Source organism: Pristis pectinata, chromosome 14 (assembly GCF_009764475.1).
Source record: "Pristis pectinata isolate sPriPec2 chromosome 14, sPriPec2.1.pri, whole genome shotgun sequence".
Taxonomy (NCBI): domain Eukaryota; kingdom Metazoa; phylum Chordata; class Chondrichthyes; order Rhinopristiformes; family Pristidae; genus Pristis; species Pristis pectinata.
Genome location: NC_067418.1, coordinates 2,316,601 through 2,342,640, shown reverse-complemented (window position 1 = coordinate 2,342,640; position 26,040 = coordinate 2,316,601). Strand labels below are relative to the sequence as shown.

The window sequence follows — 26,040 nt, the reverse complement described above, 5'->3', positions numbered from 1 at the left end:
CACTACAATGGACTGTTTTTTGTTCTAATTGTGTTATTTCTTGTATCATTTATATTTAATTTATGTTTTTCTTGCGAATGTTGTGTCTCTGATGCTCTGTGCCTGTGATGCTGCTGCGAGTAAGTTTTTCATTACACCTGTGCACACATGGACCTGTGCATGTGACAGTAAACTCGACTTCAACATTATGAGGTTTACCTTCTTAACCGCTTGCTGCACCTGTCTGCTAACGTTTTATGATTCATGCACAAGAGCACTTAGATCTCTCTGAACTTCACGCAGTTCCATTTAGATTCCTCTTTTGACTCCATTTAGATTCCTCTTTCTGAAGTGCATGACCTCTCGCTTTCCTGCAATGAACTCCATTTGCCAAGTTTTCACCAAGACCCCACCCACCCAGGACATTCTCTCTTCTCTCCTCTTCCATCGGGTAGAAGATACAGGAGCCTGAGGGCACGTCCCACCAGGCTTAAGGACAGCTTCTACCCCACTGTGATAAGACTATTGAATGGTTCCCTTATACAATGAGATGGACTATGACTTCATGATCTACCTTGTTGTGACCTTGCACCTTATTGCACTGCACTTTCTCTGTAGCTGTGACACTTTACTCTGTACTGTTATTGTTTTTACCTGTACTACATCAATGTACTCTGTACTAACTCAATGTAACTGCACTGTGTAATGAATTGACCTGTACGATCGGTATGCAAGACAAGTTTTTCACTGTACCTCGGAACAAGTGACAATAATAAACCAATACCAATACTCAACCCATCACTGTCCAGTTTCAGAGTCCAAGTAACCTCATCACAACATGCCCTCCCACCTATTTTCACGTCATTGACAAACTTAGATACCTTACACTCTGCCCTCTTCTCCAGGCCGTTAATATAATCTGTAACTGTCACACTTCATTCTGCATTCTGTTATTGTTTTCCCTTGTACTATCTCAATGTACCGATGTGGTATTGGTATTGGTTTATTATTGTCACTTGTACCAAGGTACGGTGAAAAACTTGAGTTGCACACCGATCGTACAGGTCAATTCATTGCACGGTGCAGTTACATTGAGTTAGTAGAGAGTCCATTGAGGTAGTACAGGTAAAAACAATAACAGTACAGAGTAAAGTGTCACAGCTACAGAGAAAGTGCAGTGCAATAAGGTGCAAGGTCACAACAAGGTAGATCGTGAGGTCAGAGTCCATCTCATTGTAACAATGTGATGAAATGATCTGTATGGATGGCATGCAAAACAAAGTTTTTCACTTTACTTCAATACATGTGACAATAATAGATCAATGTACCCATAATTTGAGGGCCAAGAATTGATCCTTGGGGTAGTCCACAAGTTACATCCTTCTAGCCTGAACGAGACCCATTTATTTCCAACTCTGTCTTCAGTGCGATAACCGATCTCCAGTCCATGGCTCCACACCTCCCCCAGTAGTGTGGGCTCTTGTGGACATTTACAGCACAAGGTACAGCAGCCACTGGTGGAATGAGGATGAATAGGGATCAGGAAGCCTGAAGCAGGAGTGTACACATGTTGGAGCTTCTCACTTACAAATGTATTTTTGAACTTTCTTAATATAACACAAGGGCATTCAGTCCATTTGGATCTATTCTGGGTCCCAGCAGAACATTCCCATCAGTCCAATTTTCCTTGTCCTTATTCCCCTATAGTCTTGAAACCTATTCTATGCACATTCCCACCGATTCCCCCTAGATTCTACCTCTCACCTGCACTAGGGGCAATTTTACAGAGGTCAATTAACCCACCGACCTGCACGTCTTTGGGACGTGGGAGGAAACTGGAGCAGCCGGGGGTCACGGGAAGGACATGCAAACTCCACATGGACAGGATCGGAAGTCAGGATTGAACCTGGGTCTCTGGAGATGTGGGGCAGTGACACTAATTGTTGCACCATCATACCACCTGAGTTAGATATGGTAACCATATTACATAGAACAGTGCAGCACATCTCTGTCCTGAACGGCAGACCTTTCACTTTGAGACGGTGACCCCTGGTTCTAGACTCCCCAGCCATGGGAGACCACCCCCCTGCATCTACCCTGTCAACCCTATAAGAACTTTGGATGCTTCAATGAGACCACCTCACATCAGAACACTTTTGAGTACAGGGCAAATTTATCTCATACTGCACACTCGCCATTCTAACAACCAGTTTGGTGAACGTTTGCTACACTCCCTCTGACACAGGTATATATCTCCCTGGGTTGGGAAGCCAGAGCCATATTGCAGACATGGCCTCTATACAGGTCTCTATCCATCCACCCAAATCCTCTGTAGTTCCTAACTGCTGCTGTACTGCAGGTTAACTTTATACATATGGACACCCAGGTATCCCTGAACACCTTTTGATTTCTGTGGAACCAGGGGGCATAGGTTTAAGGTGAGAGGGGAGAGATTTAGTAGCAACTTTTTCATGCAGAGGCTGGTCAGTACATGGAACGAGCTGCCAGAGGAAGTGGTTGAGGCAGGTACATTAACAACATTTAAAAGGCACTTGGACAGGTCCATGGATAGGAAAGGTCTGGAGGGATATGGGCCAAACACAGACAAATGAGACCAGCTTAGCTGGGAATCTTGGTCGGCATGGACTAGTTGGGCCGAAGGGCCTGTTTCCGTTCTGTCTGACTCTATCTGTCTATCTATCCCCAGCCGCTGAGCTGTGTTTGCGTATCACTTTACAGGTTTGTGTGGAGTGCGACTTTGTGCAGTCAAGTTGAGTGATGGCGAGGGATTTTGCTTCTCCCCTGGATTTTATTTCCATTGAATTCAAAGGGGAATTAAAAATAAGAAGAGGTGTAAAATCATCTGTGGTTTCACATGCACAGAGTCAAGATTTGTTGCAGTATAGTTTGGCTGGTGAGTTTTGAAAGCTGTACTTTAATACACGAATATATAAAGCACAAATAATATTTCAGTCAGATGCTGCAGGGCTCCAAGTTACATTGGCTCAGCAGCCCTGTTAATTCCTGTTGTCTTAAACTAAATAGCCTTTGGCACTGCGGCATCTGGAAAACGTATTCACACTGCAGACATCTGCTGGATGGAAAACATTTGGCGTCATCCTGTCTAGTGAGATTTAAAAATAAACATTTCAATAGGGTAATTGAAAACTATTGTGCTGTGATGAAATATTGATAACTTGCTAACCAACAACACAAATTAACAACATAAATATTCATATTTGCCCTGTGCCTGCTGTATGAGCAGTTACACGCAGGTTTGTGGGTATGACACAAGCCAATGTTAACACATTTCAACACAGCACCATTAATCCAGTGTTGCGAAGAGCAAATGCTGCAGAAAGTGTGGGGGGGAGGCACGGTGAGGCAGCAGGTAGTGCTGCTGCCTCACAGCTCCAGAGACCCGGGTTCGATCCTGACCTCCAGCACTGTCCGTGTGTGGACTTTGCATGTTCTCCCTGTGACCGCGTGGGTTTCCCCCGGTGCTCCGGTTTCCTCCCACGTCCCAAAGACGTACGTTGTGGACATGCTATGTCGGCGCCGGAAGCGTGGCGACACTTGCGGGCTGCCCCCAGAACACTCTACACAAAAGGTGCATTTCACTGTGTGTTTCGATGTACATGTCACTAATAAAGATCTTGTCTTAACTGGCCGCTGTAAATTGCCTCTTGTGTGTAGGTGAGGGGTAGAATCTGGGGGAGTTGACGGGAATGGGAGGGGAAATGAGATGGGATCGGTGTAAGTGTTTGGTTGGTGAGGATTCTTACGGCCAAGAGGACCCATTTGAGCTAAAAGTACCTATAACCCCGACCACTGGGCCAGGCTTCCTGAGAACGGGAGATGTTTCACAACACGTTTAATCCATTGCAGTGATAGGGTTTGGTGTGTAGGTTAATTGGCCACTGTAAATTACCCTGAGTATAGGCGGCTGAGAGGAGAGTCGGGCTAGTTAACGGGCATGTGAGAGTGAATAGGTAACGGGGATGGGATTGATAGGATTGCTGTGAGAGCTAGCATAGACCAATGGGTTGAATGGCTTCCTTCTATGTCATAATAAGGAGAAATAAAATGTTAGCTTGAAACTGTTGGTGAGAGAGTTGGAGCATCAGGAGAGGTGTGACGAGAGGGTTTTCTGATTATGCAAGATTTTGATGGTGTTGACGAAGAATTTATTCCCACTGGTGCGGAAAGAGCAACCTGGGGCCAATAATTCCAACCGGGGGAAAGTTCTTCCCAGAGAGTGGTTAACAGGAAGCTGGGTGAACACAAGGGAGAGAGGATCAGAGGGAAGTGGTCAAAGAGCAAAGAAAAACTGCAGATGCTGGGAATCTGAGATAAAACAGACACCACTGGTCAGGCGGCATCTGTGGAGAGAGAGAGTGAATGTTTCAGGTTGGAGACATCAGGGGCAGCTTCTCCACACAAAGGGTGGTGCGTATTTGGAATGAGCTGCCAGAAATAGTGGTTGAGGTGGGCACATTAGCAACGTTTAAAAGCCGTCTAGATAAGTCCATGGATAGGAGAGGTGTAGAGGGCTGTGGGCCAAACGCAGGCAAATGGGATTAGCTCGCTGGGCAACACAGTCGGCATGGACGAGTTGGGCGGTAGGGCCTGTTTCCATGCTGTATGACTCTATGACCCTTCAGAAGAAGTCTTCTTCAAACTGAAGTGTTAACTCTGTCTCTCTCCCCACAGGTGCTGCCTGACCTGCTGAGTGTTTCTATCATTGTCTGTTTTATCTCAGATTTCCAGCATCTACAGTCCTTTGATTATCACTAGTACAATAAGATGGACTCTTGACCTCACAATCTACCTTGTTATGACCTTGCACCTTATTGTCTGCCTGCCCTGCACTTTCTCTGTAACTGTAACACTTTATTCTGCATTCTGTTATTGTTTTCCCCTGTACTACCTCAATGCACTGATGTGATGAAATGATCTGTATGGGTGGCATGCAAAGCAAAGTTTTTCACTGTACCTCGGTACCTGTGACTGTAATAAACCAATTTATCACCTGTCCACAGGCACCTCAACCTCTCAGCTCTGCACTTGTGTTCTCCTGCCATTTGGAAGATATTCGGATTGAATACTCCTAGATCCAAGATTTTGACAAGACATGTCATAGAGTCACACAGCACAGAAACAGGCCCTTCGGCCCAACTGGTCCATGATTTTCTTATCTAAGCTAGTCCCATTGCCTGCTTTTGCCTCATATCCCTCTCAACTCCTGTCCTTGTAGCTGTCCAAGTGTCTTTAAACATAACTCCACCATTTCCTCTGGCAGTTTGTTCCATATACCCACTGCCCTCTGTGTGGAAAAACTTGCCCCTCAGATCCCTTCTAAATCTTTCCCTTCTCACTTTAAGCCTGTGCCCACGAGGTGTAGAGATACCTGGGAGCGTGTCAAGTCCGTTAGCATCTTGGAGCTTGGGAAGACATGTAGAGCTGAACGCTTTGGGCATCGACCTCTTCATCTCTTTATGCCTGAAGCTCTTCCTCTTAAAGCTGGTCATCAGCCTCCAGATATCGCCCCTCAAGGTCCCCTCCTTAGCATCATCCAAAGCAGAGGTTGGGTTCTCATTGATCTCCTGGGTTGGGCTTCCCTTCTTCACTGAGGGAAACAAACCCTTGGTCCTCCAGCTGGGAACGTTTCCCCAACCAGGACTGACTGCCTTTAATGAAACATTCCCCCCGAAACGTGGCTCGTCTTCCTTCTCCATCTCTCTGGCGTTGGAAGGTCGGTTGTCATTCCGGCCGCTGCTGCTGGAATCTTCGGCTGAGGCGCTGAGCAACAAGGAGTTGGGGAAGTCCCCTGGGTAAGGTGAAGCGAGAGGTTCTGAAGTCGATCCGCCATTCTGGTTTGGAACAGGAGATCGTGGTCTAATGGAGCGCAACCAGTGGCTGTCCTTTGGTGCCAGGGACGTGTCCGCTGTGGAAGGGTTGAAGACCCCACGAGACAATCCATGGAAGGAACTGTTCGAGAAGGGTCTCGCCCACCTCATCCTTGTCTTCTTCTCATGGGTCTGTTCCACTGTGTTTGACAACCCAGAGCTCTTGCTGTCAAAGAAAGACTTCCTGAATGCATTCACCAAAATACTCAGAGGTGACTTGGGAGACTCCAGGCCTGGACTTTTGGCAGGGGCACCTTCCACACTGGGAGAGACTGGAGGGCTGAACTTGTCCAAAGTTATTGAAATGGTTGGTTGGGTTAAAACCGAGGACCTAGTCTCAGTTGCACCTGAATTCTTTCCGTCACGGTTTGAAAGGTACATCTCTCCGGCACTGTACTCCATTCCTCTGGACACCGCATCCTCCTGCTCCGTTCCTGTGGATGCATGACTCGTGATTGGAGAGCTCTGGTCCGGTGAGTGGGCCGGCGCTGTGGGAGAGTTGATGCTCTCTCCATCTGCAGACACCGGGTTTCGTTGGACTGAGCTGCTTGCTCCCACCTCACCTTCTGAGGTGCCATGATGTTCTGACGAGCTGGTTTCTGGGCCAAGGGTGTCCTTGAGCTTCACGGTCAGTTTGGTCCTAAAGCGCGAATCTGTCGGATGTCCCTCCCCAGCTTTTGCAAGGCCACTGCTCTCCCAGGAAGACAACTTGTGGACCATCCGGGGGGACTGGTTTGCGGGGGGCAGGTGCAGCCTCCTGGTGGTCACTTGGGCTTTAGCTTTGGTTCCCAGAGGAGGTTGGGGAACGGGGACCGCAACCTCTGGACTCGTGACAGCTCTTTGTTGCCGTGGTGACCTAATTGGTAAGGAGTGACCCCTCATCAGCTTTGGCCGGAGCTGAAATAGAACATAGAACATTGAACATAGAACATAGAACAGTACAGCACAGGAACAGGCCCTTCGGCCCACCATGTCTGTGTTGAATTAAACTAAATCCCTTCTGCCTGCATATGATCCACATCCCTCCATTCCCTGCACATTCAGGTGGCTATCTAACAAACCCCACTATCGTATCTGCCTCCACCCCCACCCCTGGCAGCACATTCCAGGCACCCACCGCTCTCTGTGTAAAAAAACCTGCCCCACACATCTCCTTTGAACTTTCCCCTCTTACCTTAAATGTCATGCCCTCTAGTACTTGACATTTCTACCCCGGAAAAAAGATTCTGATTATCTCCCCCATGTAATCCTCTCATAATTTTATAAACTTCTATCAGGAGTGACAAAATATTTCAAATAATATCAAAACTGGTCAATCCCATTACCCCACTAGTTAATTAGAATCAGGTTTATTATCATGACTTAGAGGATATGAAATGTGTAGTTTTGTGGCAGCTGTACGGTGCAAAGACATAAAATTACTATAAATTACAAAATAAATAAATAGTGCAGAAATAAAGGAATAACGAGGGAGGGTTCATGGACCGTTCAGAAATCTGATGGCGGAGGGGAAGAAGCTGTTCCTGAATCATTGAGTGTGGATCTTCAGGCTCCTGTACCTCCTCCCCGATGGTAGTAACAAGAAGAGGACATGTCCTGGGTGGTGAGGGCCCTCAGTGACGGGTGCTGCCTGCTCGAGTTAACTGTATTTCCTTCTGTTAATTCCACACCCCATTTTGTAACTCTATTCCCCTCTTTAGAAAATTAGGCCCACACCTCTACCTCGGTGGAGAACATGGTTGATATACAAATGAAACACTTCCATTAATCCAATTGGTTAACAGAAATCTAACAAGCCCAGGTTTGAACTTACCACTGACCCAGCCTACATTACCATTTGCAGAGAGGTGTCCACCTTCCTCTCACTAACCCATTTCCACCTTTCGTTGAAAGGAAACCATTAAAACTTATATATTAGTGATCTGGATGTGGGTGTTGGAGATATGATTCGTAAGTGATGGGTGTTGGAGATATGATTCGTAAGTGGTACAAGATTTAGAGGGGATCTGAGGGTGGGGGGTTGGAATCTGGACGCACTGCCTGAGGGGGAGGTGGAGGCATAAACCCTCACAACATTTCAGTATCTGGACGAGCGCTTGAATGGCCGAGGTGTGGAAGGGTACAGCCCCAGCGCTGGCGAATGGGATTGGATAAATCCTCGACGCCCAGCACAGGCCAGGTCGGCTGAAGGGACAGTTTCTGTGCTGATTGACTCAGCACATCATGTCTATGCTAGCCAAGAATAAACTTTGTCCATGAACCAAGTCCATGCTGACCCATAATTAATCCCACCTTCCAGCACTTGGCCCGTAGCCCTCTATACCTGGGTGATTTGTGCTGGTCTGGACACTTCTCAAATGTTGGCAGTGACCCTGCTCCCACCACTCTCTCTGCAGTGTGTTCCAGCTACTCTCTGGGTGAAGAAGGTCGCCCTCAGGTCCCCTCTCCCTTTCCCTAAATCTATGACCTCCAGTTTTATTCACCTCCAGTTTTATTCACCTCTGATAATGGGAAAGGTTCCTACAGTCAATTCTATCTAAACCCCTCATAAAGGCACAGTAGTGTAGCAGTTAGCGTAACACTATTACAGCACCAGCGACCTGGGTTCAATTCCGGCTGCTGTCTGTAAGGAGCTTGTACGTTCTCCCTGTGTCTGCGTGGGTTTCCTCCCACATTCCAAAGACATACGGGTTAGGAAGTTGTGGGCGTGCTATGTTGGCGCCGGAAGCGTGGCGACACTTGCGGGCTGCCCCCAGAGCACTCTACACAAAAGATACATTTCACTGTGTGTCTCGATGTACACATGACTAATAAAGAGATCTTATCTTATCTTATTTCACGTACCTCAGCCCTGTCCCCTCTTGACCTCCCTGTAAACTCCGTAGTTACCTCCCAGACAGTCAGCCTCAAGGATGGATGTTCTAAGACGTGGCAGAGGTGGGGTCGCTGTTGGTTTGCAGCCATATCTGGGAAGTGGACAGCTCTGGCAGTCAGAGCCCATCCCTGAACCACCGGAGAAGGTGGTGATGGAGTGTGCAACTCGGCCACAGTAGTCACAGCCTTAAATGTTCATCTTTCCATCTTGGAGCCCTTCAATAATACTCCTTCATTTTGTCTCCTCTTCTGTCTCACCCGAAGGGCTGTCCATGGAGATCATTCCCTGCACAACACAGCTCCGTACATCACTCCCTCTGACTTCTGAGTCAGGAGCTCCCACCTAACAGGCCTAAACAAATACTCCAGGCAGCTGCAGACGGAGGGGATGACCCCCAGTTGGAGGTGAGGAGGTGTTGCACCATTGTACCAGTGAGGCTGGGCGTCCCTCAGTGAGTGACTCACATCCTGACACCCCAAGGCCTTTCGAACAGCTAGTCAGGAGTGTGAGGGAACACTCCCCGCTCGCCTGGGTGAGTGCAGTTCCAATAACTCCTGAGAAGCTCGACACCATCCAGGACACAGCAGCCCACTTGACTGACACACCCCACCCACCCCCCTGAACACTCCCTCCCCTCCACCACTAGCGCACAGTGGCTGCAGTGTGCACCATTTAGAGTCACACAGCATGGAAACAGGCCCTTCGGCCCAACTTGTCCATGCCGAACAAGGTCCCATCTGCCCGCGTTTGGCCCATGTCCCTCTGAACCTTATCTGAAATTTACAAAATGCACACAGCATCTCCCAAACTGGTGACCCCCACCACCAAGGGGAACAAGGGCAGGAGGGGAACACCACCACCTGCAGGTTCCCCTCCCGGTCACACACCGTACTTGGAAATACATCACTGTTCCTTCACCGTCACTGGGTCCAAACCCTGGGACTCCCTCCCTAACAGCACCGCGGGAGCACCTTCCCCAGAAGGACTGCAGTGGGTCAAGATGACAGCTCAGCCCCACCTCAGGGGCAGAGAGGGTTGGACAATAAATATTGGTCATGTCAGTGATCTCAAAGAACCAATAAAAGCAAAGCATTGAAGATGTGATACTGGGTGCTGTGAGGCGTTGTTCTGTAGCATCTGATCCGGATGCATCCCGGCATGGTACGGCAACTGCTCTGCCTGTGACCGTAAGAAACTGCAGAGAGTTGTGGACACAGCTCAGCACGTCACGGAAACCAGCCTCCCCTCCATGGACTCTTGTCTATACCTCTTGCTGTCCTGGTGTAGTAGCCAGCATAATCAAAGACCCCACCCACCTGGTCATTCTCTCTTCTCCCCTCTCCCATCGGGCAGAAGATACAAAAGCCTGTAAGCACGTACCACCAGGCTCAAGGACAGCTTCTATCCTGCTTTTATCAGACTCTTGAATGGGGAGGGATTCTCACCGATGTTGCGGGTACAGCAATTCGAATGCACGGGCGTGTAGGAAGCTGCAGGGAGTAGTTGACTCTGCCCAATACATCACAGGCACATCCCTCCCCACCATCGGTGGTATCTGGTATTGGTATTGGTTTATTATTGTCACTTGTACCGAGGTATAATGAAAAACTTATCTTGCATACCGATCGTACAGATCAATTCATTACACAGTGCATTGAGGTAGTACAGGGTAAAACAATAACAAAATACAGAGTAAAATGTCACAGCTACAGGGAAGTGCATTGCAGGTGCAAGGTCGTAACAAGGTAGATTGTGAAGTCAAACAGCTCTACAGGAGGCGCTGCCTCAAGAAGGCAACATCCATCATCAAAGATCCCCACCATCCGGGCCGTGCCATCTTCTCGCAGCTCCCACCAGGCAGGAGGTACAGAAGCCTGAAGTCCCACACCACCAGGTTCAGGAACAGCTACTTCCCTTCAACCATTCTGTTCTTGAACCAACCGGCACAACCCTAATCACTGCAGTTTAGCAACGCTGTGACTACTTTGCACTAAAATAAACCTTGTGTTTCTTGTTCTAATTGTGTTCTTTCTTGTGAAAATTGTGTATAACTTATGTTTAATGTACATTTTCCTTGTGAATGCTGCTTATCTGATGCTCTGTGCCTGTGACGCTGCTGCAAGTAAGTTTTTCATTGCACCTGTGCACACATGGACTTGTGCATCTGACAATAAACTGACCTTCCCAGTAGCTGGTCAGTCAGTTGCAGGGAACCATCGCGAAGCCCCCCAGCGGTGATGCTGGTGACACATACCTGCGATCCATGTTCCGGATCCCCGGGAGAGGTCGGTGGATTCACTGCTCCCTCTCTCACCGGCTGCTCTACCTTCCTTCGCAACAACTGTGGCAGCTCTTTAATCGGAAACACAGAGTAGAACTGTCAGCCCCGAGGGTGAAGTGACCATGTTGTGGCCTCGGTGAGACGCCTGATGAAGCTGTCCTACACCTGTGGCAGGTGATGAGGTTGGCCTAAACACTCCACACACCCCCCCCCCCCCCCTTGGCATTCAACACCATGAACTTCACAAGGACCCAGTCATCTACATGGTACGCCAACGCACCAGGGGTCCTTTGCCAAACAGGAGAACAGGGGCAGGTTCCCCTCCAAGTCACCCCCCATCCTGACTTGGAAATACATCACCATTCCCTCACCATCACTGGGTCTGAGTCCTGGAACTCCCTCCCCTTCACCAGAAGGACTTCAGCAGTTCACCCTCACCTTCTGGGGGGAGTGATTAGGGATGGTCAATAAATGCTGGCCTTGTCAGTGTTGGGGGCACAACCAATGAACGAATTTCTGACCCTGTGCTGGGACCATCAGTATATGACCTCTGCTCCCATTGGCCACACCATTTGTCAATCCCAGCAGATAACCAACTTCCTTGCCAATGGGAAAGGAGCAAGCATCTTCATTATTTGATTGGACAATTCAGAATGTCTCCTCCAATATTTTTAAAACTAGTAATGGAAAGTGTCCAAGCAAATTGCTACGGTCACTCAATTATTTTAAGTCCCAGATTTTCAGCCAGACACTTGTGTAGGAATTAATCTTTAATTGACAGAATTTCCTGGAAGGGTTGGCAGCCTTGAACTTCATCACATCTCCTGAGGGAGCTTCCAGTACAGTCAATGGAGCCAAGGTCACTTCGGAAATAAAAATGGTTATCACTGCTAACCAACAGGTTGGCTATAACATTAACAAATAATATGTTAGTGTATACATCTGTAATCAGGTTGATCTGTAATTAAATTATTATTTGGATAAGAAATAACCAAACATTGTGCTATGAAGTCACATGAGCTTTTACTGCCCCCTTGAGGGAGATTAAAGGACAGCAGGGAAACTCGGGGCTCTTTCTCCCACCTGTTTCCCTGCAGGGGGGTTGGAGTGTCGGATGTCTGGCAGCTCCTATCCAGGCGTTAATGAATCCAGCCCCGGAACACTGCCAGAACCAGAGCAGGGGTACAACAAGGGCTCACTGCACTGACTTCTGGAACATGGCTCCAGATATGAGGACTGCCCTTCCCACAGTGTGACCCTCCCTCAGTACCACCCTTCCCACAGTGTGACCCTCCCTCACTGACCCTTTTTTTGTCAATACACTACATCTAATACAGAAAAGAAGAAACTAAGCAACGACATACTACGGTAGAGAATGCAAACTAATACTAACGAAACACACACGCGACGCTACACCCGCTAACACAACACGCAACATTTCAAATAAGAATCACGTTTGTACCGTCCACGACACATGCGATCTCCTGAGGGGCCCACCGAGCGTGGAACTCAGCCAGGGTGCCCGCGGAAACCGCGTGCTCCCTCTCTAAACACACCCGCGCGCGCGCGTAAGCGCGGAAGACGGACAGGCAGGCAGACCGGCCGGTACCCTCGGCCGCCCGCCGCCGCGTCCTGTGGATGGCCAGCTTGGCCAGGCCCAGCAGAAGACCCACCAGGAGATCCTCCACGCGCCCTCCCTCACTGACCCTCCTACAGTGTGACCCTCCCTCAGTACCACCCTCCCACAGTGTGACCCTCCCTCAGTACCGCCCCTCCCACAGTGTGACCCTCCCTCAGTACTGCCCCTCCCACAGAGTGACTCTCCCTCTGTAGTTAACAGTGGGATGGTGAGAGGGAAGCGGGTGACAGGCTGAGGGATGCGATATTCCCATCCTTACTGTTACGGATTTTATTCCTCCACTTTTCCTGCCTGTCCGTGGCTGGGGAATGGAAGCTGTTAGCTCGCCTTAGGGCTGTGGATGAGAGATTAAAAAGCAGAAAATATTAATGAATGGGTTTGAAAAAAATCTATACTTGTTCTCTTTGAAAACACTTCTATAAAATAGATTTTACTTCTGTTAAAAGACCTTAAGGAGGAAGTTGGAGACACAGAAGATTGCAGATGCTGGAATCTGGAACAACATCCAACCTGCTGGAGGAACTCAGTGGGTCAGGCAGCATCTGTGGAGGGAGATGAACAGTCAACCTTTCGGATCGAGAACCTCACCTGGACATTGATGAAGGGACTTGACCTGAAACCTCGACTGTCCATTTCCCTCCACAAGTTCTGCCTGACCCACTGAGTTCCTCCAGCATCTCGTGTGTTGCTGTCAGAGGACGTTGTTGCGGTGGGGAGAGAAAGGGTGCAGTTACTTGAATATGCCACCAGGTGGTAATGTAGTTCACCAAATGGTCACTGATGTTAATCTGGCTCCTGTCACAAACCTGAAGACAAGCCAAGGTCCTTCACAGATCCTTAAATTGTTCTCTTTTCAATGATGTTGGAAACGTGATGCTCCAAGCAAAAGATTAATCACTTTCCCTAAGCAATCAATAGCATCAGGCAAGTAATAGAGGGATATGGACCATGTGCACGCAGATGGGATCAGTTTAAATTGGCATCATGGTCAGCACAGACATGGTGGGCTGAAGGGCCTGTTCCTGTGCTGTACCGTCCTATCAACTATCACCGTCAGTGATTGAGAAACATCCTGGGGATCTCCAGTGTCCAGGATCTGGGGACATGGGGTTAGGAAATGAGGGAGGAGGTCTGGAGGGGGTCTGAGGAAGAACGTTTTCACCCAGAGGAGGGGGTTGGAATCTGGAACTCACTGCCTGAGGGGGCTGTGGAGGCAGAGGCTCTCACAACATTGAAGACGTCACACCCTCTCTGGAGCTCTCTCTGAGGACACCCCTGACGAGAGGTTGTCCGACGTTGATGTGTAATACAAGGCGGATTCAGAACATTCCAACTGTACAGTTCCAATAAATCAACCTTTTGTGATTCATTCACAAGCACTCCCAGGTCCCTCTGCACAACAGCATGCTGCAATCTTTCACCACTTAAGTAATAATCTGATCTTCCATTTTTCCTTCCAAAGTGGATGACCTTGCATTTACCAACATTGTACTCCATCTGCCAGACCCTTACCACTCACTTAACCTATTGATATCTCTCTGCAGACTCTCCGCATCCTCTGCTACATCTATTTCTTGGTTTACTGCCTGTGCCACTGTAATGTTATTATGTGGTGACCTATAGACAACTCCCACCAGTGATTTTTTCCCGTTACTATTCCTAAGGGCAGGCACGGTCGTGTAGCAGTTAGTGTAACACTATTACAGCGCCAGTGACCCGAGTTCAATTCCGGCCGCCATCTGTAAGGAGGTTGTACATTCTCCCCGTGTCTATGTGGGTTTCCTCCGGGTGCTCCGGTTTCCTCCCACATTCCCAAGACGTACAGGTTAGGAAGTTGTGGGCATGCTATGTTGGCGCCGGAACTGTGGCGACACCTGAGGGCTGCCCCCAGAACACTCTACGCAAAGACGCATTTCACTGTGTGTTTTGATGTACATGTGACTAATAAAGATGTCTTGTCTCAGCAAAGCCCCGTGTAAGTTCGGTACTAATGTTAGTTTCTTTCAGTGTCTCATTCATCGACCTGTTCTCCTCCCTACATCCTGAAGGCTCGAGCAACACCCAGTCTGCTGGAGGAACTCAGCGGGTCGAGCAGCGTCTGTGGGGGGAGAAGAATTGTTGACATTTAGGGTCAGAACCTTGCATCGGGACCTGATCTGACCTCCGTCAGTCCTGATGCAGGGTTCTGACCCCAAACGTCGACAATTCCTTTCCCCCCCCACGGATGCTGCTCGACCCGCTGAGTTTCTCCAGCAGACTGGGTGTTGATCTGGATTCCGGCATCTGTGGTCTCTTGTCTCCATATCCAGGAATTTTGTTTGTATCTTCCCAAAGACAGACACAAAATATTTCTTCGGCTTCTCTGCCATTCCTTATTTACCAATACAGCTCTTCTGTGAGGGACACAGATTAACATTAGCTAATCTTTTTTTCTTTTTATGGCAGATTTTACAATCTCTTTACATTTCTAGCTGGACCGCCTTGGTCCCCCTCTCAATCCTTTGCTGAATTTTGAATATTTCCCATCCTCAGACATTACATTTTCCAGCAACATTGTAAAATTTTTCCATCGGCTGACACCACCTTTAACTTTTCTCCGAGCCACAACTTCCCCTATTTTTATTTTTGTGACACTAATTACTTGAAAGTCAAAGATAAGCCAACTCAGATTTTAATTGCTAGGTTAGGTCACCCAGTCTCCACACTATAAGATAAGATAAGATTTCTTTATTAGTCACATGTACATCGAAACACACAGTGAAATGCATCTTTTGCGTAGAGTGTTCTGGGGGAAGCCCGCAAGTGTCGCCACGCTTCCGGCGCCAACATAGCATGTCCACAACTTCCTAACCCGTACGTCTTTGGAATGTGGGAGGAAACCGGAGCACCCGGAGGAAACCCACACAGACATGGGGAGAACAGACAAACTCCTTACAGACAGCGGCGGGAATTGAACCTGGGTCGCTGGCGCTGTAAAGCGTTACGCTAACCACTACACTACCGCGCCTGCCCTGTCACTATCAGGGACATGCCCATTGATCTCCCCCTCCTTCCCTCTGACCTCAACTAACGTTTCTTTCTCTCCCAGTTATAGAGTCTTAGAGTAACACAGCACAGAAACAGACCCTTCGGCCCAACTCTTCCCATGCCAACTCATCCGTGCCTACCTGAACTAGTCCCATTTGCCTGCGTTTGGCCCATGTCCCTCTAACCCTTTCCCGTCCATGGACCTGTCCAAATGCCTTTTGACAGGTCTGAACCACTTCCTCTGGCAGCTCGTTCCATATTCTGACCACCCTCTGGGTGAAAAGGTCTCCCCTCAGCTTCCTTTCAGTTCTGACAATTAGTTCTGGACGTGAAACATTATCTGTTTCTCTCTCCACAGATGCTGCCTGACCTGCTGAGTGTTTCCAGCATTTTCCATTGGTACGGAGGGAAATGGGACTAGCGTAGATGGGCATCTTGGTCAGCATCGACCAGTTGGGCCTAAGGGCCTGTCTCTGTGCTGTATGACTCTATGAGTTGAACTACTTTTATTGTAATTCAATACAGTAGTACAATTTGTAACACAACTCAATTGTCATCCATAAACAACGTAGTGATCCTTTAAATGTTTGAATGAAAGGAGCATTTTACGCATTCCACCAACCATCATTCTGAGAGATTTCGAGCCTTGAACTTGACCAGGGTTGTTTTACCTTCCTGGGCTTTGGAGCTTGTGTTGTGTTGACAAGACTTTGCTTCTTCTGTGCTCTGAACTCTTGGTCCACTTCGCTCTGCACCTGATAACGGGTCTCCTGGTCTTGAGGTGTCCTTCAGGTTGTGGGAGTGGGCTGGTGGATCTGTCTCTGCTTCAGAGCTGCTCCGGATAAAAAAGAAAAGATTGGGATCCCAGTGAATCAGAGGCCATAGTACAGCGGCTATATTATCGGAAGACCACAGTCAGTGCGGATCGGTAGTAACAGCTCCTCCTCGCTGACAATCAACACAGGCGCACCTCAAGGGTGTGTGCTTAGCCCACAGCTCTACTCTCTCTACACGCATGACTGTGTGGCCAGGCACAGCTCAAATGCCATCTATAAATGCGCCAATGACACCACAGTTGTTGGCAGAATCTCAGATGGTGGTGTACAGGAGTGAGATAGATCGGCTGGTTGAGTGGTGTCGCAACAACAACCTCACACTCAACGTCAGCAAGACCAAGGAACTGATTGTGGACTTCAGGAAGGGGAAGTCGGGAGAACACACACCAGTCCTCATTGAGGGGTCAGCGGTGGGAAGGGTGAGCAGCTTCAAGTTCCTAGTCGTCAACATCTCAGAGGATCTATTCTGGGCCCAACACATTGATGCAATCATGAAGAAGGCACGCCAGTGGCTCTACTTCTAATGACATTGAGGAGATTTGGTACGTCACCAAAGACCCCTACAAATTTCTACAGATGCACAGTGGAGAGCATTCTGACTGGTTTTGTATCACCGCCTGGTATGGAGGCTCCAATGCACAGGATCACAAGAGGCTGCAGAGGGTTGTAGACTCAGCCAGCTCCATCACGGGCACAACCCTCCCCACCATCGAGGACAGCTTCAAGAGGCGGTGCCTCAAGAAGGCAGCATCCGTCACTAAGGACCCTCACCACCCGGGACATGCCCTCCTCATTACTGCCATGGGGCAGCCTGAAGACCCACACTCAGTGATTCAGGAACAGCTTCTTCCCCTCCACCATCAGATTTCTGAACGGTCCATGAACCCATGAACACTGCCTCGTGATTCCTCTTTTGCACTATTTATTTATTTTGTAATTTACAGTAATTTTGTGTCTTTGCACTGTACTGCTGCCACAAAACAACACATTTCATGTCATCTAAGTCAGTGATAATAAACCTGATTCTGATTCTGATTCTGAGAAGTTGGGAAACAGTGGGGAGGGAGACGGAGCAGATCTTCCCTGGAATATAAACTGAACATTCTGGAAGTCAGCAAGTCAGGCAGCATCCATGGGGAGAGAAACTGGGTCAACATTTCAAGTCTGAGACTCTTCGTCAGACACAGATTCGAATGAAGGATCTCAGATTTAAATGTCAGCTCTGTTTCTCTCTCCCTACAGATGCTGCCTGGCCTGCTGAGTGCTTCCAGAATTTTCTGTTCTTATTGCAGATTTCCAGCATCCTCAGGTTTTGCTTTATTTTCAAATCTCCTCGCCTGCCCAACCTCTCCCTATAACTCAGGCCCTCGGGTCCTGGGAGCATCCTCAACATCTCCTCTGCACTCTTTCCAACCTAATGACTCTTCCGATTTTATCCCCCAATTCCAATCTGCCAGTGGTGTCCATGCCTGGGCCCCGAGCTCTGGAATTCCCTCCCTAAACCCCTCCGACCCCCTCCCCTGCTGAACCTTCGTCTGAGCCGTCAGTCACTGGTCTCCTTGCCGTGTCTGGCTTGGTGTTTCCTCTTGCTTGTTAACAGTACCTCAGGGTGTTAGAACATAGAACATGGAACATTGAACATAGAACATGGAACATAGAACATAGAACACAGAACATAGAACATAGAACATAGAACATGGAACATAGAACATGGGACATGGAACATTGAACATAGAACATGGAACATAGAACATAGAACATAGAACACGGAACATAGAACATGGGACATGGTACAGAACATAGAACATCACTTCTGCACCCTGCCCATCTCCCCTCTCCACTCCCAGTCCTGATCCAGGGTCTCGACCCCAAACCTTGACCATCCCTCTGCCTCCACAGCCGCTGCCTGACCCGCTGACCTCCTCCAGCAGTTTGTTTTGCTGTTCTTGCAACAGGGAGCCTGAGGTGGCTTCTCCAGAGGATGGCATCATGTCTAGACTTACATTTATGAGCTTCTGCTTCTAATAATCTTTTCACTGAACTCTTGTCAGCAACAATCCTACACAGGGTCTGTACCTTGTGGGGTACAGGAAACCACAAGGAAACCACAGAGATACATTTCTCAGGAACAGATTCACCAGCTTCCAGACCAAATGACTCATTCTTCCTTCAATCTAGTCAGCAGGGAGGCTTTGTTGTTGAACTCAGAGCAGACTGAGGAAGCAGCAGGGTGGGTGGTGCAGTGATGCAGCGGGCAGAGCCCCTGCCTCACAGAGACCCAGGTTCGATCCTGACCTCGGGCGCTGTCTGTGTGGAGTTTGCACGTTCTCCCCGTGACTGTGTGGGTCTCCTCCGGGTGCTCCGGTTTCCTCCCACATCCCAACGACATGCAATTTGGTGGGTTAGTTGGCCGCTGTAAATTGCCCCTGGTGTGTGGGTGAGGGGTAGAATCTGGGGGGGGGGGGGGATGTTGATGGGAGTGTGGGGACGATGAAATGGGATTAGAATAAATGAGGTCTGACTGGTTGCATCACCGCCTGGTACAGAGGTTCCAATGTGCAGGGTCGCAAGAGGCTGCAGAGGGTTGTAGACTCAGCCAGCTCCATCACGGGCACAACCCTCCCCGCCATCGAGGACATCTTCAAGAGGTGGTGCCTCAAGAAGGTGACATCCATCACCAAAGACCCTCACCACCTGAGACATGCCCTCTTCTCATTACTACCATTAGGGAGGAGGTACAGGAGCCTGAAGGTCCACACTCAATGATTCAGGAACAGCTTCTTCCCCTCCGCCATCAGATTTCTGAACGGTCCATGAACACTACCTTGTTATTCCTTTTGGTTTGCACTATTTATTTATTTTTGTAAGTTATAGTAATTTTATATCTTTGCGCTGTACCTGCTGCCACAAAACAACACATTTCACATCATGTCAGTGATAACAAATCTGATCCTGATTCTGAGTGGTTGGTGAGGACTCAGAGGGTCAGAGGCTGAACAACTGCACAATGGATTGAAGATACCAACATCCCACTCGGCAGCCATCCCTCACCACCAGCCCAGGCTTCCTGGTGCTTCATGACGGGTTCAATCTGCTGCATTGATCAGGATTTGGTGTGGAGATTCGTCGCTCTCTGGATGGTGCTGACGAGGTAACGAATGAGGCAACAACGGAATCGGCAAACCTTCAGCCCAATAGGACACCATCTGACTCCTGTGCAGACACCAGCTCTTTGTCACAGCTGTCCAGTCAGGTTCACCTCCACCACTCATAGAGTCATACGGCACAGAAACAGGCCCTTCGGCCCAACTCACCCATGCTGACCAAGATGCCTTCCTGAGCTAGTTCCATTTGCCTGCATTTGGCCCATGTCCCTCTAAACCTTTCCTATCCATGTACCTGTCCAAGTGTTTTTTAAACACTGTAATTGTAACCTCTGCCTCCTGTCACCAAGCCGCGTTTGGACCAGGTTTGCCAACACACCTTGAATCCCACTTGCTTCAATCTTCTGGACCAACTGTGTGGGACCCTGTGAAAATCCTTTCTAGAGTCCATGTTAACCACGTCTACTGCCCTGCCTTCATCAATCTTCTTTGTAACTTGTCAAAAAACGCAATTAGACTTGTGAGCAGGATTTCCCCTGCACAAAGCTGTGCTAGCTCCCCTGCCATTCCGAGTGGTCAATAACCCTCAGAACTTTTTCCAGAAGTTTCCCTACCACTGACATAAGGCTCACGGATCTTGGCTTATCCCTAGCACCTTTCCTGAATATGGGAACAACATTAGCCACCCTCCAGTCTTCTGGTACGTCACCTGTGGCTAAAAATGATGCAAAGATCTCCGTCAGAACCCCAGCAATCTCCTCTGTTGCTTCACATAATATCCTGGGATAGATTTTGTCAGGTCCTGGGGATTTGTCCAACTTAATGTCTGTCAATAACTCCCACACCTCCTCTGGACTACTAGCATGCACCCCTCCTAACCCCCCATCCTTGCCCATCCTCTCCCGGTGAAGGACCGGTGTGAAGAATTCATTCAGGACACCACACATGTCCTCTGGCTCCTCACAAAGACATCCCCTTTGGTCCCAGAGGGGACCTACTCTCTTGTGAAAGATAGCTGGGAATGCAAGGGTTAACAGCTGGCAGCGTAAGGGTTAATAGTATGCTTTTTTTTAGTATGGTTCTCACTGCGAGAGGATTCTCAAGGTAAAGAATGACTTCATTATGGTGTGATTTAGTTATGTCTGGTTTTAATAGCAGGTGCAAGTGGGAAGAAGTTTTTTTACCTATATCTTGTTATGTTCGAAACTTTATGTAAACACTTGCCTGTGTAAGGGTAGTTTCTCGCCGAGCGTTCCCACGAAAAAGGGTATAAAAATACACTGTAGCCAAGCCTTCTTTGAGTGGGTTTTGGTATAGAGTTAGAGTTACATGGTTTACTCTGTCTCTTTATTTTCCCACTCCCACTGGCGAAAGCTAATAAAGCATTTATCGTAAGTTCTTTGGTTCTTCTGTTGTCTGATTCTTTCCAGAAGCGCGGGTTGGCTTTGACACTCTCCCCAGCCACATTGTTGCTTCTGAAATATTTATAAAAGCTTTTGGAAGTCTTCTTAATTCTGTTGACCTGGGCCATTTCATGCCCTCCTGTTTCTTAGGATCTCTCCTACACCCACCTCAAATCTCAAAGGACTCATGATACCACTTCCCTCCACCTGACATACGCTTCCTTCCTTTTCCTGATCAAATCCTCAATTCCCCTTGTTAACCAAGGCTCTGTCATTTTACCAACATTGCTTCTCGCTGACTCTTCTCTCTCCTCTCTGGCAGCTGCTCCCAGTCCCTTCCGCCAGTTCCTGTCCCATGTTATTTGACTCTGCATGGCTGAGGTAAGGGCAGGTACGGTAGTGTAGCAGATAACGTAACGCTATTACAGCACCAGTGACCCGGGTTCAATTCCGGCCACTGTCTGTAAGGAGTTTGTACGTTCTCCCCGTATCTGCGTGGGTTTCCTCCGGGTGCTCCGGTTTCCTCCCACATTCCAAAGACGTACGGGTTAGGAAGTTGTGGGCATGCTATGTTGGCACCAGAAGTGTGGCGACACTTGCGGGCTGCCCCCAGAACAATCTATGCAAAAAGATGCATTTCACTGTGTGTTTCGATGTACACATGACTAATAAAGAAATCTTATCTTATCTTAAGGAAAGATCTGGTGGTCCGAAGCCCCAGGCAGACCTACCTGCTCCCGTCACTAGTCACCATCACTCTGACTGCCAGCAGGTTCCTTCCTGTCATATCTGGAGATCGCACAGGGGAGTGTCTCTCCAGGCCAGGGGGTGCTCCAGGAAGGTCCAAGTCTCCAGATGCACACTTAGACCTTTTGCTGCAGATTGGTTCAGGCTGGGAACGAGAAACTGTGGAATAAGGGAGATGGATGTGGTCGTCAATAAAGGTCTGAGGTATCACCTCCCAAACCCAGGATGGACAAAGGCTGTGGGTGCAGGGGAACACCACCACCTGTAGGTTCCCCTCCCACTCGCGGACCATCCTGACTTGGAAATATATCACTGTTCCTTCACCGTCACTGGGTCTAAATCCTGGAACTCCCTCCCCAACAGCACTGTAGGAGAAGCTCCACCAGAAGGTGGTCACCTCCAACTTCACAAGGGGCAACTAGGGATGGGCAATAAATGCTGGCCTTGCCAGTGACGCCCATGTCCTGAAATCGAGCGACTGAAGACATCAGCTGTGATGGCCTGGATGTCTAGAATGTTGATGAACAAATGTCTCCAAATGGCTCCCTCACCACCCCCTCCCACAGTGTGACCCTCCCTCAGTACTGCCCCTCCCACAGTGTGACCCTCCCTCAGTACGGCCCGTCCCACAGTGTGACCCTCCCTCAGTACGGCCCGTCCCACAGTGTGACCCTCCCTCAGTACCGCCCGTCCCACAGTGTGACCCTCCCTCAGTACCACCCCTCCCACAGTGTGACCCTCCCTCAGTACGGCCCGTCCCACAGTGTGACCCTCCCTCAGTACCGCCCCTCCCAAAGTGTGACCCTCCCTCAGTACCGCCCCTCCCAAAGTGTGACCCTCCCTCAGTAACACCCCCCCACACAGTCCTGAATGGCCAATCCTTTATTTTGAGACTTATCTTGACAGCCCAGCCCTTCGAGCCCCATAAGATCTTTTACATTTCAAGAGACCATTAGGGATTTTTCGCAACTCGAGAGAGGTCAAATCTGCTGAAACTCTCTTCAGATGACAAGCCCAACATCCTGAGAGTCAGCCTGGTGAACCATGGCTGCACTTTCCTGACCACAGGGACTCCCTTCCCGGGACAGGGAGACTGGATGTCTACAGTCCTCCTGATGCAGTCTCCCGGGGGTCAGTACAGTCGGAGCAAGATGGAGTGAGGAGGAGAAACAGCCTCCATCAGCAGGAGGTTGGTGAGGAGAGAATGTTCCCCACAATGAGCTGCTGTGACTTGGGAGGGTCTCCCTGAAGGGGAGGTGGGAGCCGGCTCGACAGGGACTTTGAAAAGGGAGCTGGAGGGATTCTGGAATTTGGAGTTTGCACGTTCTCCCTGTGATCGTGTGGGTTTCCCCCAGGTGTTCTGGTTTCCCTCCCACATCCCAACGATGTGTGGGGTCGGTGGGTTAATTGGCCGCTGTAAATTGCCCCCCTAGTGTGTGGGTGAGGGGTAGAATCTGGGCGGGGGGTGGTAGTTGATGGGAATGTGGGGAGGATGAAGTGGGTTAGGGTAGGATTGGTCTGAACAGGTAGTTGATGTGGACAGTGAGCTGAAGAGCCTGTGTCCGTGCTGTACCTCTCTGTGACTGGTCTCACAGAGAATGAGTGCTAGTACAGAAATGATGGGCAGAATGGCCCCTGCTGCCTGATTCCTCGATTTTAGGAAACATGTGGGGCTGTGGGTTCAAGTGTTGCTTTGACCCACCCTCAGTTAACAACAGATTAGTCATGGTTGCTGTGTGGGGGGAGAGAGGTCAGGGAGGAGAAGGCAGGGGAGAGGTCACAGGAGAGCAAGACAAATGCCCGGGTCTCTCCAGTATCATTCCATGGTTCCGATTTTTTTTGTTTGGAACTGACTTTTCTCTGGAATCACTCCCAGGCCACTCAGTGAAGTCCTTGTGTGCAATAGTGGAAGGAGCTGGCATCCTGTCCCAACCCACAGACAAACCGAAACATAGGGGTCAGCAAGAGCCGGTTCCTGGTAAACATCAGGACTGAAGGGAGAGCTGGTTCCCCGAGGCAACGATTGACCAGTTTATGGCCGTTAAACATACGTCAGGAACTGTTGTGTCCCAACCCAACCTCCCTGGGTCAGTGGGAGGCAACAGTACAAAACCTAGCACCACCATTCAACAGCTTGAAGTGGTGTCACAGGTAGACAGGGTGGTGAAGAGGATGTTTGGCACGTTGGCCTTCATCAGTCCCAACTTGTACACTCAGGGCAATGAGTGTACAAGTTAGGACATTATGTTGCACTTCCAAGATGTTGGTGAGGCCACACTTGGAGTCTGGTGTTCAGTTCTGGTCGCCCTGCTATAGCAGGAAAGAGTGCAGAATAAATTTACAAGGATGTTTCCAGGACTTGAGGGACTGAGTTATAGAGTGAGGTTGGGCGGGCTAGGAATTTATTTATTGGAGTGTAGGAGAATGAGGGGTGACCTTATAGAGGTGCATAAAATCATGAGGGGCAGAGATAGGGTGAATGCACTCGGTCTTTTTCCCAAGGTTGGGGAATCAAGAACTAGAGGGCACAGTTTTAAGGTGAGAGGGGAAAGATTTAATAGGAGCCTGAGGGGCAGCATTTTCACCCAGAGGGTGATCAGTATTTGGAACGAGCTGCCAGAGGAAGTGGTTGAGGCAGGTACATAACCACATTTAAAAGGTACTTGGACAGGTCCATGGATAGGAAAGGTTTAGAGAGATATGGGTCAAATGCCAGCAAATGGGACTAGTTTAGATGGGCAACTTGGTTGGCATGGACCAGTTGGGGCAAAGGGCCTGTTTCCGTGCTGTGTGACTCTATAACTCTAAATGCAAATTATTGTTGCTATGGCTGCTGTATATTGTCCATGTTGTATTAAAGCCTGCCTTGGCATTGAACACTTACACTGAAAGGCTGCTGTTGAAAAATACGTATTTCTTTTCTTTGACCAATTAGAAAAATGTTGGAGTCATGGATAAGGAACATCCAATCAGGTGGAGAATGATCTGCTGTGATTGGCTAGGGGTGGATGGAGCTTGGCAGGGATTGAAGTCAAGCACCCAATGGTGAGCGTGTTTGCAGGAAGTTGTGATGCATTCCTCCAGGAGAACATTCAACCCAATCACTGTCATGTGTCTAACACTGTCCTGGCCACGATTGGTCTGTTAACATAGCTTTATCTTTTTATACACATATTAATTCCATTCCTGCCAAGAACTAAAATCTGTAGGAATGATATGTGCTGAATAACTATCTGTGATAAGCCAGAAGAACACAGCTGTTGGCCTTGAGGTGGTTACTGGAGAGGGTGCAGAGGAAATCCACCAGGACGTTGCCTAAAATGGGAGAGATTGGAGAGTCTGGGTTAGTGTTTCTTGGAGTAGGGGAGGTTGAGGGGGACCTGACAGAGGGGGATAGATAGTAGGGAACTTTTCCCCATAGTTTTTTGAGTCTAAAACTAAAGAGCATAGGTTTAGGGTAAGGGAGGATCTGAGGAGGGTGGTTGGAATCTGGACGCACTGCCTGAGGGGGTGGCGGAGGTAGAGACTCTCACAGCACTGAAGAAGTATCTGGATGAGCACTTGAATCGTCAAGGCATGGGAGGTTATGGACCAAGTGCTGGGAAATGGGACTTAGCTTAGATGGGCATCTTGGTGGGCAGGGATTAGTTGGGCGGAAGAGCCTGTGTCCGTGCTGTGTGGCTCTCCATGTCTCAACCTGTGCATTGGCACAAGGCTGGAGTCACAGTATTGGTCACCCCTTGGTGCCTGGATTGGATACAATTTGGTGCTGTCCAGATCATCTCTGAGGATGATTATGGCTCAGGCAATGCTGAGGGACTGGAGTAACCTAGAGACACAGGCCAGAGAGCACAGCACAGTTTCTTCTGTAATAGAGTTGTAAGATACAACAATGCAGCATATCGAAGCCATTCATGAACCAGCTGTTTTTAACACTGTTATAACACTACAAAAGTATTTGACACTGACGTCACTGTTATCCGTAGCACCTGCTGATTTCCAACTTTCCTTTTAAACTGAGTTCATTCCCATATTGGGGCTTGGGATTTAGAACATAGAACAGTACAGCACAGGAACAGGCCCTTCAGCCCTCAGTATTTGTGCCGACCATGATGCCAACTTAAACCAATCCCATCTGCCTGCACACGGTCTATAGCGCTCCATTCCCCGCGTGTTTATGTGTCTGTCTAAATGTGCTGTTCCTCAAGTTTGTGTTTAGCCTCACTCTGGCAGTGGGGGA

General features: G+C 48.9%; 1 protein-coding gene across 1 annotated transcript in view; it reads right to left on the bottom strand.

The window, feature by feature from the left end:
• Positions 1–26,040, bottom strand: part of mical2a (microtubule associated monooxygenase, calponin and LIM domain containing 2a) — a 221,235-nt gene that overhangs the window by 33,780 nt on the left and 161,415 nt on the right. The window contains exons 21-25 of the mRNA XM_052029660.1: positions 21,785–21,959; positions 16,382–16,542; positions 12,943–13,017; positions 11,018–11,115; positions 5,390–6,785 (exon numbers count right to left, since the gene is read on the bottom strand). Coding sequence (XP_051885620.1) covers positions 5,390–6,785; positions 11,018–11,115; positions 12,943–13,017; positions 16,382–16,542; positions 21,785–21,959 — 1,905 coding nt within the window. The remainder of the gene's footprint in view (positions 1–5,389; positions 6,786–11,017; positions 11,116–12,942; positions 13,018–16,381; positions 16,543–21,784; positions 21,960–26,040) is intronic.